The 18,426-nt window shown below is 56.3% G+C and overlaps 9 protein-coding genes across 9 annotated transcripts; 6 read left to right on the forward strand and 3 right to left on the reverse strand.

Moving 5' to 3' along the window:
* Nucleotides 1-665: 665 nt before the first annotated feature.
* On the reverse strand, nt 666-2,029 carry BDY17DRAFT_301587 (uncharacterized protein). Its single transcript, XM_033734271.1, has 2 exons — nt 1,756-2,029; nt 666-1,699 (listed from the first exon to the last, which is right to left on the reverse strand). Exons 1-2 carry the CDS (start codon nt 1,924-1,926, stop codon nt 809-811), a joined length of 1,062 nt encoding a protein of 353 aa, XP_033586922.1. The 5' UTR covers nt 1,927-2,029; the 3' UTR covers nt 666-808.
* A 350-nt stretch (nt 2,030-2,379) lies between these two features.
* BDY17DRAFT_326261 (NADP-dependent oxidoreductase domain-containing protein) lies at nt 2,380-3,135 on the forward strand (the record flags this gene model as incomplete). Its single annotated transcript, XM_033737484.1, has 4 exons — nt 2,380-2,389; nt 2,461-2,529; nt 2,589-2,948; nt 2,996-3,135. 4 exons carry the CDS (start codon nt 2,380-2,382, stop codon nt 3,133-3,135), a joined length of 579 nt encoding a protein of 192 aa, XP_033586923.1.
* An 832-nt stretch (nt 3,136-3,967) lies between these two features.
* Nucleotides 3,968-5,361, forward strand: BDY17DRAFT_301590 (concanavalin A-like lectin/glucanase domain-containing protein). Its single transcript, XM_033734272.1, has one exon. It carries the CDS (start codon nt 4,095-4,097, stop codon nt 5,247-5,249), a length of 1,155 nt encoding a protein of 384 aa, XP_033586924.1. The 5' UTR covers nt 3,968-4,094; the 3' UTR covers nt 5,250-5,361.
* Nucleotides 5,362-5,699: 338 nt separating this feature from the next.
* On the forward strand, nt 5,700-8,153 carry BDY17DRAFT_255503 (uncharacterized protein; the record flags this gene model as incomplete). The annotated part of the gene is made up of 1 exon (XM_033731533.1): nt 5,700-8,153. A coding segment is annotated over one exon (2,454 nt), but the record flags the coding sequence as incomplete, so codon positions are not given.
* A 748-nt stretch (nt 8,154-8,901) lies between these two features.
* On the reverse strand, nt 8,902-10,971 carry BDY17DRAFT_326264 (WD40-repeat-containing domain protein; the record flags this gene model as incomplete). The annotated part of the gene is made up of 1 exon (XM_033737485.1): nt 8,902-10,971. One exon carries the CDS (start codon nt 10,969-10,971, stop codon nt 8,902-8,904), a length of 2,070 nt encoding a protein of 689 aa, XP_033586926.1.
* Nucleotides 10,972-11,318: 347 nt separating this feature from the next.
* Nucleotides 11,319-11,763, forward strand: BDY17DRAFT_326265 (ATP synthase E chain-domain-containing protein; the record flags this gene model as incomplete). The annotated part of the gene is made up of 3 exons (XM_033737486.1): nt 11,319-11,339; nt 11,413-11,590; nt 11,690-11,763. The coding sequence occupies 3 exons, from the start codon at nt 11,319-11,321 to the stop codon at nt 11,761-11,763; spliced, it is 273 nt and encodes a 90-aa protein (XP_033586927.1).
* A 550-nt stretch (nt 11,764-12,313) lies between these two features.
* BDY17DRAFT_301595 (putative proteasome regulatory particle subunit Rpt1) lies at nt 12,314-14,080 on the forward strand. The gene is made up of 2 exons (XM_033734273.1): nt 12,314-12,530; nt 12,585-14,080. Exons 1-2 carry the CDS (start codon nt 12,340-12,342, stop codon nt 13,810-13,812), a joined length of 1,419 nt encoding a protein of 472 aa, XP_033586928.1. The 5' UTR covers nt 12,314-12,339; the 3' UTR covers nt 13,813-14,080.
* An 853-nt stretch (nt 14,081-14,933) lies between these two features.
* On the forward strand, nt 14,934-15,659 carry BDY17DRAFT_312276 (uncharacterized protein; the record flags this gene model as incomplete). The annotated part of the gene is made up of 1 exon (XM_033735611.1): nt 14,934-15,659. One exon carries the CDS (start codon nt 14,934-14,936, stop codon nt 15,657-15,659), a length of 726 nt encoding a protein of 241 aa, XP_033586929.1.
* Nucleotides 15,660-15,797: 138 nt separating this feature from the next.
* Nucleotides 15,798-18,058, reverse strand: BDY17DRAFT_318113 (Rad17 cell cycle checkpoint protein-domain-containing protein; the record flags this gene model as incomplete). Its single annotated transcript, XM_033736164.1, has 5 exons — nt 15,798-16,024; nt 16,052-16,073; nt 16,098-16,406; nt 16,440-17,888; nt 18,014-18,058. The coding sequence occupies 5 exons, from the start codon at nt 18,056-18,058 to the stop codon at nt 15,798-15,800; spliced, it is 2,052 nt and encodes a 683-aa protein (XP_033586930.1).
* Nucleotides 18,059-18,426: the final 368 nt, after the last annotated feature.

Consider the following 18,426-nt stretch of genomic DNA (forward strand, 5'->3'; position numbering starts at 1 on the left):
TATTCTATTACTTCTATTCTTTCTATATAAACTAAAATAAAAACATTTTTTTTTCTAAGTAAAACTTAGTTTTATCTTAGTAGTTAGATATGTAGATTGCAATCTTCGTGACGATAAGATTTGTGCCGGCTATTCCGACTCTTCAATTTCCTTGCCGTTCAACGCAGTCAGGTGGAGACGGGCGGGCGGAGAGCAAGGGCATTGCAGAGGAAACGGCCGAGATGGCGATTTGAGCTGCGATGAAGAGGGCGGAAGACGGATGCTGCGATATGGAAGGACGACGAGAAAGAGGTGCTCCGAGATGGATGGGGCGGCTGAAGGACGGTTCGGCGAAGGGAGAGCGAGGCTGACAGTGCTGTCGAGATGGATGGTGCAGCACACGTTTGGCGTGCCGAGGTGGAGGCGGCTGAGGTGTTCGAGAGTCAGCCCTTGACGGCAGGTCGGTGGGGATGGGAGGCGGTATGGTAGAGGCTGCGAGGGATGGTGAGATGCTGTGGCGAGATGAGCAAGCATGGGAAGAGAGAGAAGTGTTGATACTGAACTGTGAAAGGAGGAAAAAGCGGAGGCGGATGCCGCGCCGGAGCTGCCGCAGAATTCCTGCTGCTCCGCAAGGCTGTTTTTAAACAAAAAGAGTTCAACCACGCTATCAGAACGTAGATCCAGCAATGTTTGCGCAGCAAGTATTGGCCATTGATGCTTGTCTACGGCTGGTTCACGCCACAGCTCCCCAGGTACATGGAAATGAACTTGTCTTCTCCGATCGCGGTGGATTTCGTTCAAACAGCGAAAGACCTCCAAGTCTTCTCACTCAAACGGCACTGTCGACCACCACCTTCCCGACATGCCTCTGCTCCCACAAATATTGATATGCCTCCTTCAGCTCTCGCAAGTGGAATGTCTTTTGATCAACCACCGGCTTGATATGATTGGCGACGATGCACCGATTCATCTCCTCGAACTGCGCTCGCGAGCCCACCGCGATACCTCGGACAATACACCCACGAAACCAGGCGTTCAGCAGGCCGGGCTCGGGGTCTTTGGAATCCTGACCACCAACAGCGCCGACAATGGAGAGAATGCCGTCCATCTTGATCGCGGCCAGGGATTGAGGGAGTGTTGCAGCGCCTCCAACTTCCACCACAAAGTCGACACCTTGCCCTGCCGTCAATGCTTTGGCCGTCTCGCCCCATTGCGCGTCGTCGCGATAGTTGATGACATGTTGCGCCCCGAGTTCTTTCAGCCTCGCAGCCTTGGCCGCGCTCGAGGTCGTAGCAATGACAGTTGCTCCCGCCGCGACAGCAAATTGGATCGCGAAGATCGACACCCCTCCGGTCCCAAGAGTCAGTACCGTATCTCCCGCCTTCAAAGCTCGCCCTGTCAGCCCGTACAAAGCGTTCCACGCCGTGACTCCAGCGCATGGGAGCGCGCTTGCTTCAGCAAAGGTCAAAGTCGAGGGCATGTGTACCATCCCGGACTCGTCAAAGACACCATACTGCCGCAGAGTGCCATCGAGACTCCCGCCTAATCCTGTCTGCAGAATTTCCGGCGTTGCCGGTCCAGCGATATGGCCTTGACTCAATATCGTGCACACTCGATCACCTTTTTGAAAGCGAGAGACGCGGGATCCAGTCTCAATCACTGTACCAGCGCCGTCGGAACCAGGGACGACGCCTGTCTTCATTGGGAACGGGTAGGTGCCCTGAGAGAATGCGCGTCAGCATGTCAAATGCGGCGGACGGAAAGACGGCACCAAACCATGGGGATCATCAAGTCTCTGTAATTCAAGGACGTTGATTCAATCTTGACCAGGCAGTCGTGGTCGCCGAGTTGATGCGGTATGGCCTCCTTCTTGATTGCCAGCCCGTCGAAGCCTGATAGCTGCTGGACCGTCCATGTCCAATTTGTACCGGATACATTGGTTGCCATAGCCGCTGTACAAGCCTTGTGAATGCGCGAGTCGTGCCATAGATGCAGAAGTTGCGAAACCTGACACGAGGGAGCTTACAAATCCGGGAAAGGCTGCTGCATGACTTCAATGTTCATAATCTTCTCTGCTCCCACCTCAGAGGCTTGATAACCATCATCACGCCAAGTACTTGCTTGGACCGCCGACCAGACCCTGTTCACTCATCGCGCTACGGTACTGATTGATGGGACTCTTTTAGAACACAGACTCCGCGGCTCTGGTTACTCGTCATCCCGATTACTCAACAGTTGCGGCCGACCTTCCGCCGACAAGACTGTAGTCACCCGTCGCCGAGGCATGGAAATACGACCACCATGGCGCGATGATCAACCGTAAAACCACATCGTAAATCTATCAAGCCAGCCATAAGACGCGCGCTTTGTACTGTACATCCTCACAATCAATCAAGCAAGATGGCAGGCAGTAAGACTGTGCTCAACCCACAAAGCAGACTTGTACTCACACAACTCAACAGTCCATCTTTGGCAGCGCAGGTCTTCGAGCGGGCGCCACGGGACCCGATGATTTGCCAGAGATTTTTAATCTCCTCGAGAAGTACAGGTGTAAGAAGATTGGCGGGCCACTCGAGCTGTATATCTCGGATCGTAACTCACACCCGCAGACACCGCAGCGTTGTATGGCGACAGCGAAGAGTATCTCGGCAAAGTCGACGCTGGCAAGAGATTCGTACTCGACACCAAGACGCGAGGCGATTTTGGCGGACCGGTCCATGCCACGCGACAGACGGTGGTGGCCGAGGGCAAGCAGAGCAGGGAGTTGCTGGGGAGCGGGGTGGATGTCTTCTACCTCCATGCCCCGGACACGGCAATGCCGATCGAGGAGACGCTGGCGGGAGTGAACGAGGTCTACAAGACGGGCTTCTTCAAGCGCTTCGGGCTGAGCAACTACGCCGCGGAGTACGTAGAAAAGATCTACGGCATTTGCAAGGAAAAGGGTTATCTGCTGCCGTCGGTGTACCAAGGTTTGTCCGGTGAGCTGCTGGTGTGGTCTTCATGTCGACGAGTGCAGGAATGTACGAACCGGTGGCGAGAAAGCAAGAAACCGTGCTGTTCCCGACCCTGCGGAAGCTGGGGATGAGCTTCTTCGCCTACTCGGCCATGGCTGGTGGCTTCTTATCGAAAAGCAAACAAGAGGTCTTGGACGGCTAAGGTCGCTTCAACAAGGAGACCTTTGGCGGGGTGTACGTGAGCATGTACAGCAAGCCGGCGTTTCTGGAAGTACTGGGGACGTGGGAGGGCATTGCAAAGGAGGAGGGTGTCTCGCGAGCTGACTTGGCATATCGATGGATTACCTACCACAGCCCTCTGAAGAAGGAGCATGGAGACGGGATCATCGTGGGTACGCGGACGGCCGAGCAATTGGAACAGACGCGCAAGGCGGTGAACGCGGGCCCGCTGATGAGTGACAAGCGAGAATGGGGAAGCATACGACAGTCGCTGACTAACATGCGGCAGGATTGCAGAGCTGTGGAAGACGATTGAAGCAGACGCTCCTCTGGATGTATACGCCCAATTACGGGGGAGGTAGGGGCGGGAGGCGATGGCTGCCTGGAATGGCTGGAGGAGCGTAGCGTCGTAAAAAGGAGAGTGGGATGTACGCTGTTTCCACCTTGTCTCATCCCATCTCCGTGAAACACCGCATCCGCGCTTGGCTTCATTTCCAAACTCCCCACCACGCTGCGACACGCGGTTTGTTTGACGAGCCGTTTGCTGGATTGACAAGAGCGAGAATTATAATCACAATCAAGGAACTCCCCCGATCAATACTCCAATATGAAATGGCGCAGTCGTCGTCTACGAGACAAACCTCGCTTCCCCCCTCCTCCACGCGGCTCGCCCCCAACCAAATTCGGGGTGCGAAAAATAGAAGCGCGGCTGCTCCCGCGACCCCACCCGATTGGCCGGGTACCTGGCATTAGCGTGGAAAACAAGGAGGCTGTGCGGGAGGCGTCACATCGCCTGGACACACCTGCGTGCAGATACATATTTCATGCATTCCGCGTGCTCATCTGTCAACACTCCCCCTCATTCATCTTCTTCCATCCTTCCACCACTCTCATTTCTCCCACTGCCTTCCAACACTCCTTGATCCACCCTCGTTCATCATCATGCGCTTCTCCAAGTCCTCCGCCGCCGCTCTGGCGCTGTCCCTCCCTGCCGCCCTCGCACAAACATCCACAACATGCAACCCCCTCGACACCACCTGCCCCAACAACCCGGGTCTGTTGGCCACCTCGTTCAGCTCCAACTTCCTCGAGGGCAAGAGCGCAATGTCACAATGGACCGCGGCGGCCGGCACCACGCTCGACTTTGACAGCAACGGTGCGGCATTCAGCATCGACGCCGCCGGCCAGGCCCCGACCATCGCCACCAACTTCTACATCTTCTTCGGCGTCATCACCGTCAAGATGCAGGCCGCCCCGGGCGCCGGCATCGTCAGCTCCGTCGTGCTGCTGAGCGACGACCTGGACGAGATCGATTGGGAGTGGCTGGGCGGCAACACCACCACCGTCGAGACCAACTTCTTCGGCAAGGGCAACACCACCCTCTACGACCGTGCAACCTACCAAGACGTCGCCTCGCCGCAGACGCAGAGCCATACCTACACCATCGACTGGAACGCCGACCGCATCGAGTGGATCATCGACGGCACCACCGTCCGCACCGTCACCGCCGACAACTCCCTCACCCTCTACGGCAAAAACTACCCGCAAACCCCCATGCAGCTCAAGCTGGGCAACTGGTGCGGAGGCTGCAGCGGCGAGCCCCAGGGCACGGTCGAATGGTCCGGCGGCCCCACCACCTTCAACGATGCGCCGTACGTCATGTACGTGGAGTCGGTGGACATTCAAAACTCCAACCCCGCCAGCGCCTACCAGTGGATGGGCAACTCGGGTTCGTGGCAGAGCATCAAGGTCATCAAGAACGGCACTGTCAGCGGCGGCAACGGAGGCGGCTCCTCCAGCAACAGCACCTCCAGCTCGAGCCCCACATCCACTGCTCACGGCAATGGCAACCACACGATGAAGCACGGGACGGCGACCAGCATGATGCACACCGTGCAGTCCACCAGCTACGTGACTGCCCTCTCCTCCGCCACCGCTGCCACCGCGACGGCTGCTTCCGCCTCTTCAACCCCCAGCTCTGGCTCCGGCTCCAGCGGAACCAGCGCCGCCCCTGGCCTCGTCAATGCCGCTACTTCCCTTGTCATGCTCAGCGGCACCACCATGGTCGGCCTGCTGGCCGGCTTCTTGCTGTTGTAAGCAGATCATTTGTACGATAATCGACTTAGCATTGCATTTGCATTTGGTGTTTTCAATACCCTTGGGGGTGGTAGACAGCTCTGGTAGCCAGAACCAAACAATTCCGTTTAATCTCCATGCTGTCCCATTGAATGCTTAAATGTGTGTTTTGGACCCTGCCCGCCACATGCGTGAGTCAGGGAATTTTAGTGGGCTAAAACGTGCAACCTCGCATGTGCGGCCACCTCCGACGACATTCTTTTATACCTGCGACGGCCCTCACCATGTTCGCCCTCCTCTAATCCCAACCACGAGTCTTCTAAAATGGCACCCTCCTTCTCCACCCACCGCATTGCACAAGACATCGATTCCGATGACGAGAGCGAGCATGGCGAACTGGCCGTGTCTTCAGAAGATGAATATGACAGCGATCTCGAACTCCACGAGTCCATGCACGAGTCCACGGGGTTGATGCGACGCGCATCGAAAGATTTGGAAGCGCTGGGCGCAAAGACACCCATCAGACCCGGCCAGATTGACACCATCGAAGAGGTCGAGCCGCCACCCGAGGGATACTTGCGCCGTGATCGCCAGATTCGTACGCCGCATTACAACGAGCGGCAGGAGCGGCAGACATCACACATCGAGGCCCGCCAGTTCTACCAGAATCAGCAGCAGAGGCAGAACACGCTCGACGAGGCCAACGGTTCGGGGAGTCCGCCGGCGCATCGAAGCCCAACGAAAACGAGCGCCTCAATACATGTGGGCGATGATATCAGAAGGACGGATAGTCAGAGCAATCACAGCGGCCAGGATGGCGCATATAGATCCGCCCTCCCCGTCGGGCTTAGCGATCCAAATAACGCGCGCATACACTCCCCAGACATGAGCAACACGTACGTCGATGCCGACAAGGCGGCGAGAGCGCACACTCTGCACCCCACCCTCCCACACGAAGCCAAACCGCTGTTAGCACGAGAAGGTATCCACGGCGCAGGCGCTGGTGTTGGAATAGAGTCCGCCAACGACTCCAGCGTCACCTCCGAGCTCAATGCTATTTACACCAACATCCAACGGGTTCTGGACATTCGGCACAAGTACATCAGGCTATCGTTGCAAGGGCCCTTTGACAACCCTGCCGATGACCCCAGCTGGAACGTCTACCCACCCATGCCCGAGCCTGTCTGGCAGGGAAACAAGGAGCGCACGAATGGCGACGCCGAAAACGACATACCACAAACCCCCACCAAAAAGCCCCGTAAAATGGGCTACGACATTGGCGAGGACTTTGACATCAACGACTGCCTTCCTGTCCCGGGAGCATCAGAAATGACCTACCAGCTCGACGATGCCGGCATCTTCCAAGTCTACGAAAACTCCAAATCTCTCGAGCTCGCCGAGCCGATTGTCCACATTCCGGATATTCGAGAGTTTTACATGGATCTCGACGCAGTCCTCGGCATCTCTTCCGATGGTCCGTCCAAGTCCTTTGCATACAGAAGGCTGCAGTACCTTGAGGGTAAGTTCAACCTCTATGTCCTGCTCAACGAGTATCAAGAGATTGCCGACACCAAAGCCGTACCGCATCGAGATTTCTACAATGTGCGCAAGGTCGACACGCACGTCCACCATTCTGCTTGCATGAACCAGAAGCACCTGCTGCGCTTCATCAAGAGCAAGATGAAGAAGTCGCCGGACGAAGTGGTCCTCTTCCGTGACGGCAAGGAACTCACGCTGAAAGAGGTATTCGAAAGCATCAACCTCACGGCATACGATTTGAGCATCGACACGCTGGACATGCACGCCCACACCGACTCCTTCCACCGCTTTGACAAGTTCAACTTGAAGTACAACCCTGTTGGCGAAAGTAGGCTGCGCACCATCTTCCTGAAAACCGACAACCACATCAAAGGCCGATACCTGGCGGAGATTACCAAGGAAGTAATGTCGGATCTGGAGAGCAGCAAGTACCAAATGGTGGAATGGCGAATCAGCATCTATGGCCGCTCCCTCGACGAATGGGATAAACTCGCCGCATGGGTGGTCGACAACAAACTCTACTCCCCCAACGTCCGCTGGATCATCCAGATACCCCGCCTCTACGACGTCTACAAGGAAAATCAAACCATGCAGTCGTTTGAAGAAATCATCATCAACGTCTTCCGGCCGCTGTTTGAAGCCACGCACAACCCAGCCTCTCATCCGAAGCTGCACATTTTCCTCCAACGAGTCATCGGCTTCGACTCGGTGGATGATGAGAGCAAAGTTGAACGGCGCATCTACCGTAAATTCCCACTCCCCAAGATGTGGAATACCAAGCAAAACCCGCCATACAGCTATTGGATCTACTACATCTTCGCCAACGTTGCTTCGCTGAATGTCTGGCGAAAACAGCGCGGCTTCAACACCTTCCTCCTCCGTCCTCACTGTGGCGAGGCAGGCGATACGGACCATCTCGCAGCCGCTGTCCTATGCTGCCATAGCATTTGTCACGGATTACTCTTGCGAAAGGTCCCGCTACTGCAATACATCTTCTACCTCGACCAAATCGGCGTCGCCATGAGCCCACTCAGCAATAATGCACTCTTCCTGGCCTACGAACGTAATCCCTTCTTGCAGTACTTCCGGCGCGGCCTCAACGTCAGTCTCTCCACCGACGACCCTCTGCAATTCGCCTTCACCAAAGAGCCTCTCATTGAGGAATACGCCGTGGCGGCGCAAATCTACAAGCTGACCGCCATTGACATGTGCGAACTCGCCAAACACAGCGTCATTCAATCCGGGTTTGAACACAGTGTCAAACAACGCTGGCTGGGAAACAACTACCACTTGCCCGGCGTTGCCGGCAATGACATGGCCAAGGTCAATCTACCCAACATCCGCGAAGCATTCCGCCACGAAACTTGGCTGCAGGAGGTCGCGATGATTGATCGCTACACTTCTGCCCCGCCACTGTCCTCCGTTGCGTCTTCGTCCATGACTTTGCCCCATCACGGTTATGCCTCTGCGGCTCCGCCATCGCCTACAGCTTCCATGCACACCCACCCCAGCGCTACAAACCCGATGAGTTCGGTGGTGTTGGACCAGACGAGCTACCGCCCGGGAAGCAGCCATTACAATAACCCCAACAACTTTTCCTCCCCGCACACGTACCAACCGAATGCGCAGGCAGCGAGACAACATCAACAGCACGAAGCGCAATTGGCACAAGACGGAGGCATCACGGCTCTCAGGCGATCCCAGCAGCAACACGGAAGCGCAAACATTGTCGCCGCATCGCCCAACAATCCCGACGGCCTGATGATGCCCATTCCACCACAGCCTACTGCAGACGCCGCAACTGCCGCTGCAGTAGCGCAAGCCGTCGCCGTCATGCCTCCGTTTGGAAGCAGTCTGAGCCACGAGCCCAAGATGTTCCCGGGCGTGGTGTCGAGGCGCAGACAATCCAGTGTCAGCCGCATTCCGAGTCTGTCCGGGGACCAGCTGCAGCAATTCCAGGGAGAGCTCGAGGATGGGGGGAGCGTGTCAAGGACGGGCAGTTGGAGAAGAGGGGAGACGGAGAGGGGAGGGTTGGTGCTTGGCGGGGGGTTGGAGAGGAGGGTGACGATTGACGAGGGAGATGCGGAGACGGAGGATGGGAGTGACAAGTAGTGAAGAACCTGATTAATACTGCTCAATCCATGATCCCTCGACTCTGCCTGCCAACCCACTTCTTCACCCCAACCCAGGCGTCCCCCTTACTCTCCACTCCGCCCAACTCCGTCCCCACTTCAAACACCGTCGCAACACCATCCAGCCCTCCCACGGCAACATGCTTGCCCTGCCCTTTTTCCCACGCTAGCTTGTTCAACGACAGATTCCTCGCATAGACATCCCGCTCGTGATGACTCGGCCGCGCACGACCGACCGCCACTTCCGAACTGGCATTCACGTCAAACACCTCAAGATTCCCACCGCCGTCCACCATGCCGAAGATGGAGGGCCGAGTGGGAGACCATTTGGCGTCGTACACGAGGTCGTCATGCGAAATGTCGAGAATCGGTTTGACAACGTCCGTCTGTCCGGAGATGGTTGAAGATGTGGCCGAGGGAGGTCGAGCGCGCCACACCTTCACGCTCCAGTCCATTCCCGTGCTGAGAACGAGGTCACCCAGATCAATCTTTCCCCGTGATGGGTGAAAGTGGATGCTGGTTACGGGCGCTTCGTGACCGCGGTAGATGCAACGGGCATCGATTCCGGCTTTCGCACCTGCGCGGTCGTAGCGGTGCACGGGGTGAATGGTACCTTGTTCGGTACCGGCGAGGAAGTAGGTGGGGTCGGAGGCCGGGAATGAAATGCAAGTTGGAGCCACATCATCGGTTTTGTAAGCAGAGGGATTCGGAGAGTGCAGTTCGAGATACTCTTGCGGTTGTGTGAGCATGTCTGTCGACCAAGCGCAAACGATGCCATCAGTGCTGACCGAGATGATGGAGCTGGCGTTTTGCGTGCCGACCACCGCCAGGCTGTAGATGGGATGCGCGTGACCAGTGCGACCGCCGGTAAGGGGTGTCTTTTGCACGGGCTCGCCGGTACGCTGATGACGAGCGCGTGTATCCCAGAGACAGAGCTGACCGGAGTAAGTGCCGCCGAGAATGAGAGAAGGATGATGAGGGTGGAACAAGCAGGAGAGGAGGTCAGAGGTGGCATGCAGACTGTACTCTGGGCGGCCTTTGAGGTGGAGATTCCATACATTGAGGAGGCCTGGCGGGGTGTGGGGGGACTGCGCCGACTTGGTGTATGTTGCGGCGAGGAGTTCGGGGAATTTGGGGCTAAAGTCCACATCACTGAGCATTCTCCTGCCGCCCATCGGTTCGGAGAGCTCGAATTGTGCGACCTCCTTGATCCTTCTGCCCTTTCGCCCCACGTACTCGTCGTCATCTTCGCCATCGACCGCACGAGATTGAAGGGCGTAGTCGGCGAGGACATCATAATCCTCATCCAAGGCACGCTCAATCACCTTGCTGCTGCGTTCGACGAAATCGAAAAAGTCGGAACTGCTCGTGACGGCGTTGAGCTCTTCGGGCGCCAGGGTTCTGGCAGGGAAGCGGGAAACGTCTGTCGGCACAGTGTCTTGCAGTTGCAGCGACTTTAGTTCGTCCTCAATCTCCTGCCGTAAACGCTGTCGAATCTGATCCTCCTCCAGCTCCCTCGCCCGAGCACTCAATTTTCTCCTCCGTCGGCTGCGACTTCTTGTAACGCCATCTGCCTCCTCTTCGCTCAAGTCCCGCGGAGATGACCAACCCTCGTTGGTTTGGACTCCTTTGCTGTATGTGATGACCTCTTGCTTGGTTTCCACGGGAATCTCGTAAACAGTCTGTGATTGTGCGAAAGACAGGGTCTGGGTATCGGTGGAAGCATCCTGGTACGATCGGACTGGTCGTGGTGTACTTGCTCCTTCGTCCTGCAATGGCTGATTGATGCCGCTCACTCTTCTGCTCTTTCCACCAGATGGTGTGCCTGGAGTCCCTGGTGGGGCGGTGGAGGAGGAGCGATCGACGAGCGATGAGACCAAGGCATCTAGATCCTCTCCATCTCGGTTGACGCTGCGATTGCGGAGAGGCGACGGTTGATTGAGCTCGCCGGGGTCGAGGCTCTGTCGGCTGGTGGTGAACTCCTTCTGCCGTATCTCACGTTGTCGCTTCAGCTCTGCAAGTTTCGCGCGCTTGGCGAGGATCTCATCCTGTCGGGACTGCCTCGACGACATTGCAGCTGGCGTTGTCGTGTGTCGTGTTGCTTTCCATACATTTCACACCAGGGAGACGCGCTCTCACATGCAGTGCACCGGCACCATTTAAACTCGACGCTAGTACCAACAGAGCCGCACGGGCATCCGCTCCGAGCTCTGCCGAAAAAACATCTGGCAGGCAAAGCTCGAGCCTTTTCGATTGCGGAGTGACTTGCTTTGCTGCTCCCAACCACACCTTCAAACCCCCATCTCCACCCCCTCACGCCTCCCCTCTCCTCTCCTTGCGCACACTGCTATCGATTGAGAGCGCGCGGCCGCGGTATTGGACTCTCTCTCATCCCTCCTCGCGCTTCAGTCGAGCCGCAATGGCTTCCTCGGGGGTCAACGTAAGCCATCGACACCCTTCCCCAGCCATTGACTATTGCCATCCATCAGACTCTTACTCTTCCTCCCTTGCAGGTCTTCCGGTGGAGCGCTCTCGCCTTCGGCGTCTTCTATGGCTTCTCGCACCAATCCGCAATCTACTCGTCCGACAAGAAGGCAGCGGCGCAGCACGAATGGGACCGCAAGGTCAAGTTAATAGACGATGCCAAGGCCAAGTACGCAGAGAAGAGCCGGCCAGGCTCTGGTGATGGAGGTGAGTCGCATGTTGTCATACGCGCGTTCGGCTTCCTTGCGCATCAGCGGGAGGAGACCCTCGCCTCAGAAGAACAGCACACTAATCCACCTTCTCCAGTCATAACAAACCCCGAAGACCCCAAGTTCGACCTCGAAAAATACCTCAACAAAGTCTCCAAGGAGAGCCCGTAGCATCGCATGACCATGACCATGACCAGGCGAGGATAGGACGAATGGTGATTGCAAAAAAGGGGGGAGGCACCGCGAGATACTTTCGTAACGAGCTTGGGAGCTGCCAGCCAATCCGACGGCAACTCCAACGTGCATCAAAGTCCGGGCAGCCCATCCTAGGCGTGTCTTGACTGGTTTGGTGAGAGCACGAATGTACATACACGTGTATACTATTTCGCCGCATCACCACCAGTTTCCCTTCCTCTTGCTTCGTGACACATCATCCTGAGCCAGAGCATAATGCTTCGACAATGCGAGCCTCATGAGGTGACTGAGGCTCTGCCATTTGCTCTTCATTCTCGCATCGACAGTCCTTCACCAAATGTAGCAGCTCGAGTTCGTCACGTTTGGAGGACATTTGCTACGCATACTTGCACTTGAAAAGGCCACATTCCCAAAAGACTCATGCTAAGAACCAACGTACTCTCTCCAGTCTTCTGCTTGTAATGCATTACCAATCTCATGCTTCCGCAACTCGAAGCCGGGGCATTCATGTCTGTTACAGCTCGATACCACGACTTTTGGCACGTCGTCTTCATGACAGCGCCGCGTACCTGTTGCTGGCCTTCCATCGTCTTCCAACCTTCGATATCCCCCACAAGCATCGACACCACATCCACCCTTTCCCTCCCTGCATCATCAGACCACCATCTGCCTGGTCGGTCCTCGCTAGTCATCCCCCAACCTCCCTCCTTTCCCCCGCTCAACATGTCTGAACTCACCGAAAAGTAAGCATCGCATGCCGCTCCGCCGCAACAACCCTCCTACTAACGGCCTCGCAGCGACCTCGTCATCCTCAAAACCTACAACTCCGCCCCCTACGCCAAAGGCATCCAGTCCCTCAGCGATGCCATCAAAACAAAAGACGCCGCCATCAGGGAGAAGATTGGGCTCAAGCATGAAGCCGACACGGGCCTTGCGCCTCCCCATCTCTGGGACATTGCCGCCGACCGACAACGCATGAGCGAAGAGCAGCCGCTGCAGGTGGCACGGTGCACAAAGATCATCCCCGACGAAAAGGACAGCGAGAAGAGCAAATATGTCATCAACGTCAAGCAGATTGCCAAGTTTGTCGTCAACTTGGGCGAGCGGGTCAGTCCGACGGATATCGAAGAGGGAATGAGAGTGGGTGTGGACCGCAACAAGTATCAAATCATGCTTCCCCTGCCGCCCAAGATCGATCCGAGCGTGACGATGATGACGGTGGAGGACAAGCCGGATGTCACATATGGTGACGTTGGAGGATGCAAAGATCAGATTGAGAAGATCAGAGAGGTGGTGGAGATGCCGTTGTTGAGTCCCGAGAGGTTCGTCAGCTTGGGCATCGATCCGCCGAAAGGTGCACTCCTTTACGGCCCTCCGGGCACGGGCAAGACGCTGTGCGCGAGAGCTGTCGCCAACCGAACAGACGCCACATTCATCCGCGTCATCGGGTCGGAGCTGGTGCAGAAATACGTCGGCGAAGGTGCACGAATGGTGCGCGAGCTGTTCGAGATGGCCCGCACGAAGAAGGCATGCATCATCTTCTTTGACGAGATTGACGCGGTGGGTGGAGCGCGGTTCGATGATGGCGCGGGCGGAGACAACGAGGTGCAACGGACAATGCTGGAACTCATCACGCAACTGGACGGCTTCGACTCGCGTGGAAACATCAAAGTCATGTTCGCCACGAATCGCCCTTCCACTCTGGACCCCGCACTCATGCGACCCGGTCGAATCGATCGCAAGATTGAGTTTGCCCTGCCGGACATGGAGGGCAGGGCGAACATCCTCCGCATCCACGCCAAGAGCATGAGTGTGGAGAGGGACATCAGGTGGGAGTTGATCTCAAGACTGTGCCCCAACTCTACCGGCGCGGAGCTGCGATCCGTCGCCACGGAAGCGGGCATGTTCGCCATTCGAGCGCGGAGGAAGGTGGCGAGTGAGAAGGACTTTTTGAGTGCGGTGGAGAAGGTGATTCGGGGAGGTCTGAAGTTCAACTCCACCGCGGCATATGCTCAATACAACTAATCGGGCAGTGGCTGTACGATGAAGCGAGGTTTGCATTCAGCGATGGCGTTTTCCCTGCTCGACTTGCAGAATAGAGAGCAGTATCTACCCAAATCAGCTTCCACACTTGCCCTCATCACTCCGCCTGCATCACACACGCATCGAGCGTTGCATTCCAGATAGGAGGTCGCCGCGTTCGTCGCGCGTGACCTGGTGATCTTGGCATCGGGAACTCTGCTTCCTCTCCTCCAACTCTACCTCTGTCCATCCTCAATTCACTCCACCTTCTCCACGTTCCGACCTGCATCTGCATGTCCGCTCGCCCTTCCGGCATTTCAATCGTGCGCGGCTTGTGTTACGCTTACATGCGGTTGAATATTCTACATCGCCAAAGAGCAACCAGCTCCATGCAGCTTTCCAGCGGATATCTGTCCCTGCATCGGGAGCCAAGGTCTAGACTGTGATTCAGCTGCGATGCCCCGGAACCAACGGATGCAGATACTCGAGAGCAACGAGCGTGCTGCCGAGAGCAATGCCGATGGGAGAGCGCTCCTCCAACACCCGCATTCGCCGCCTCACTTCCCAAAGGTCGGGAATAGAAGGCGATTGGATCGGATGACATCTCCATGCGTTTGCGGGGTAGGTACAAGCACTGCGAACCGTTCGCACATGCTAGCTACGACTGATTCGCGGCGACGACCGAGGCTGGCAAGGCATCGTCGTCAGGTCATATGAGAGATGCTGACACAATGAACCGTTTTGGCCCCCTTCTTCGACGCGCCTTCTGTTCCATGACAATGTTCCAAGGCCGAGATGCATGACGATTTCGTGCGTGTGACTTCTTTATGCCGACTGCATTGCATACCGCTCACCCGTGGTTATATTATAAAATGATGCCCAATCTCCCTCACACTCCTTCTCTTCTCTCTCGCTCTCCTCTCATCATTTGACAATTCTTCCCTCGTTACGTTTGTATTAGAACTCATCTCAATCTTGCAGCGAAGGCGCAGGGGAGTTGCCCAAGAGCTCCATCAACCAAGTGCTGTCTGGAACGGCACCTCACTGTGAGTGGACTCGTCATTCCTCCCGTCCAAGAAGGCTCATCGGCTCTCCAGATACAACATAACAAGTCCTCGGCCAACATGGACCACGACAACACTCCAAATCAACCACCCCCTCCACTCGATACCACCCAGCCCCCACAACTCAATGCCACAATCTGTCAGCACGCATGGGGCTGCGAGTGCGGCCAAAACATTGGCGAGGGCAGTGAAGACGCCTACCACCCCTCCGCTTCCATCGGCCAGCAATGGGAGATGATCAACGAGCACGCCACGCACCGTACGATACCCAACACGCGCAGCGAGTCAGACACTGATTCCATCCAGGGCGACGAGGGCGTTGAGAGTTCTGCCTCTCCGCTTGAAGACCCGCCTCACATCTCCCGCCAGATTCGCGTCCAAAGTCACACCAACCTCGACAGTCTCTTTGCGCTCCTTCGAGCTTTGAACCAACACGATGAAGAGCCATCGCCCAGCAATTGGCTGGTGGTTGGGTACGAGTATGACTCTGACTCTCCCACTTGGCAGTCTGTCTGGGGCTCACCTTCCCCAATGTGGCGCTCGCCCACCGACTCCTTGTTCGTCAACGTTGGCAGTCGCAGCACCAGTAGCGGCGAAAGTAGTCTTTGCCCATCCTCTCGCTCATTCAGTCGAGTGGCCAGCACGCCCAATCTGTTGCTGAATATGGGTGCCGGGCTGGAAGCACATTTTCTCCCGCTGTACCATTTCAGCGGCAGTCCGTTGAGCTTGAGTGTCGAGTGCCTGTATCCTACGGACTTTGGTGGAAGCGGGGAAGAGGGTGAATGAAGGAACGCGACTGGAGGTCCGTTCGGACTGGATGAAAGGGAGCTTCTTCATGCACATGTATTCTCACAAGTCTACGGCCGACTGTCTTCATAAGTACATACACAAGTCAGAATGGTGTCTGTTTCAACACCCCGTCCGCTAATCATCTTCGATGTCATCATCGTCAAGCACCAGACTCTGCACTCCGCCTTCAACAGACGAGCCAAAGTCATATCCCGCATTCTTCTTTGCCGTTTGCGCCTGCTTAGCTTTCGTGCCTGGTACTCGAGTTGCCTTGGTCCCAGTATCAATCTCAGATCGATCGGTCGCCCATTGGTCTCGAGGTTGATCGTCCCTTTCCTCAACATCGGCCTCGTCATCATCCCCTTGGATATCGACAAAGACGGATTGACGGAGGCGCGAGATGCCGTGAAGCTGCTCAAGAATCATTGCAGACACAGTCTTCTTGCTGCCCATGATTTGAGAGAGGTATGGCAGTACTTCAGTCAACATCGTCACCTTGGCATTGCTGTTGATGCTGCTGTTGCCGGTCGTGAACTCCTCGTTGGGGGACGCAGAAGACGCGCCGACGACCTTCCGCTTCCAGCTCTCGACGCCAGAGTGCGCGCTCTCAGAGGTAGCCTGCGAATCCGTGACAAGAATGCCACTCCGCAATTTACTCGTCACACTCTCCAACATGCCCTCCACTTCTTCGTGCTTTTTCCAGATACGCAGAGAGTTCGGATAGAACATTCGATGTGCGTCGCCCTTTTTGCCGTTTGGAGGCGTACCGCGATGTACTGGCGATGGCAAACGGAGCCAGAGTCCTCTAACGCTCACTTGGAATGACATTTCGTCTTGTCGGATGGAGTCGGTCGCTGAGCCGGAAAAGGCCCGCGTGCCGTACGAAAAACGGTCAACGGATAGCAAGTCTGCATCGGAGATGTTCGAGATGCAGCCGAGCATGCTGTCAAGAGTACTTTCGTTGGAAGCGGTCGAACACGACATGGCGTAGTTTTCGTGCAGTGCGGCCAGGAAGGTGGTGGTGTCGGTGCCGACTTCGTTGACGAGGACGTCGACGTCGTTCTCCGGGATGGTATTTCGGCGCTCATGAGAGAGCCACGGCGGTGGATGAGGAATGTCCGCTGCCGCAACACGCTTGTTGTATACCACTTTGCCGACCGCGTGAAAAATGTCGAGCGTAGTCTCTCGGTTATTGATGAGCTTGAGCACATTTTGTTCGTAGTCAGTGATTGGGGGGTCGGACTTGGACTTTTTCGCCTTGGTGAAGGTAATCCTGCTAGACCATTCATTTTCACCGTCTCCGCGCAAACACAGGAACTCGAGAGCCGAGATGGCACTTCTGATGTCCCCGCCCTCCGTGAGGCGTTTGAGCACCTGTGGGCCGGGAGTTCTGCGTCTGCCCGTCTTGCGAGCTTCCATGAGGACAACATTTTCGAGCGCTTTGAGGAGGATTGTCGGGGCAATGGCGTTGAATTCAATCGTATCGAGGTATGGGTTGTTCGATAATTCAGGGCCCAGCAGGCGGTAAGCAGTGAAGCTGTCTGCGAGGGCGGTATTGGTCGAGAGTAAGGTCTCCGATATGATCATGATGATCGGCGTCGGCTTTGAATCTGCTAATGGCGGCGTCGAAAGGTATTGCAGTATGGCGCTGCGAAAGGATTGAAGTGTGGCAGATGAGCGAGAGAAGGTGTTGGGGAACTCTTCGACGAGGAGGAGTTGCGACTGCGGCTTTGTAGCATCTGTGCCGTTCATAGCTTTCGCAGGAAGCTCATTAAGCTCGTGAGACACCATCTGCAAGCCACCGGATCTGCCAGCACGTCCCACAAACTCCTCGAATTGCAAGGCCGCCGACAACGATCCCTCAGACACCATCTCGGCTCCGGCAGGATTCCTCCATTCTGTAATCTCAAGGCCAAGTTCCTGAGCCAGCAAGCGTACGGTCGTCGTTTTTCCGCTACCGGCACCACCTTTGAGCACAAGTACACGTTGACGCTGCCCACGCAAAGCCATCTCCAGCCACTGTCGAACGTCGGCCACCTTGCGTTTGTGCACGGCGAGTTCCGATAGATCTTTTGGTGGGAACTGATCCGTCCAGGGCCTGTCGTCGTCATTTCGAACAGACGGAGAAGCAACGCGGGAGCCATCACTCGCCTTGCGGAACTTTTGCGAGAGCGGAGCAGACGGGCCGGCCTCGTTGTCGAAGCTCCCCTCATGCTGGGCCTTGCGCTTTCTCAGCGCCAAAGCGGTACTAGAGCCCTTCGAAAAGCGGACTCCGGAACCATGGCTGTCGTCACTGTCTTCTTGGATGGCTTCAGGCTCATCCTGGACTGAGGGTGCTGGCTTGGCAGTACTTGCAGGTGGGGCCTGTGAGGGTTGTAAACGTTGAGTAGCGGCATTGAAGAATGAGTAGATGGGTTTGGAATTGGCCTTTGCTGGAGGGTTCGCATCCTTTTTCGATTTCGATGCGGCGGGTTTGGTCTTTGCGGGTGATGCTTTGGTGGACGACGCTCCGTTTCTTGCAGAGTTGGTGGGCGCGGACTTCTTTGTTGGCTTGAGTTTGCCGACGGGTGACTTTTGCTCGGTGGTTTTGTCCTCGTCTAGGCTGAGATGGAAGGGCGGATCATTAGTGGTTGAGGCATCTCCTGCATCGCCCTCTTCATCAGATGACACGGCCACCACCCTCCGCCGCGAAGCACGCAACTCCCTCATCCCGCACCCCGATGCCTTGAATCAGGTCTACCGCATATCGTCGTTCGATTTGGAC

Source organism: Neohortaea acidophila (genome assembly GCF_010093505.1).
Source record: "Neohortaea acidophila strain CBS 113389 unplaced genomic scaffold BDY17scaffold_9, whole genome shotgun sequence".
NCBI lineage: Eukaryota > Fungi > Ascomycota > Dothideomycetes > Mycosphaerellales > Teratosphaeriaceae > Neohortaea > Neohortaea acidophila.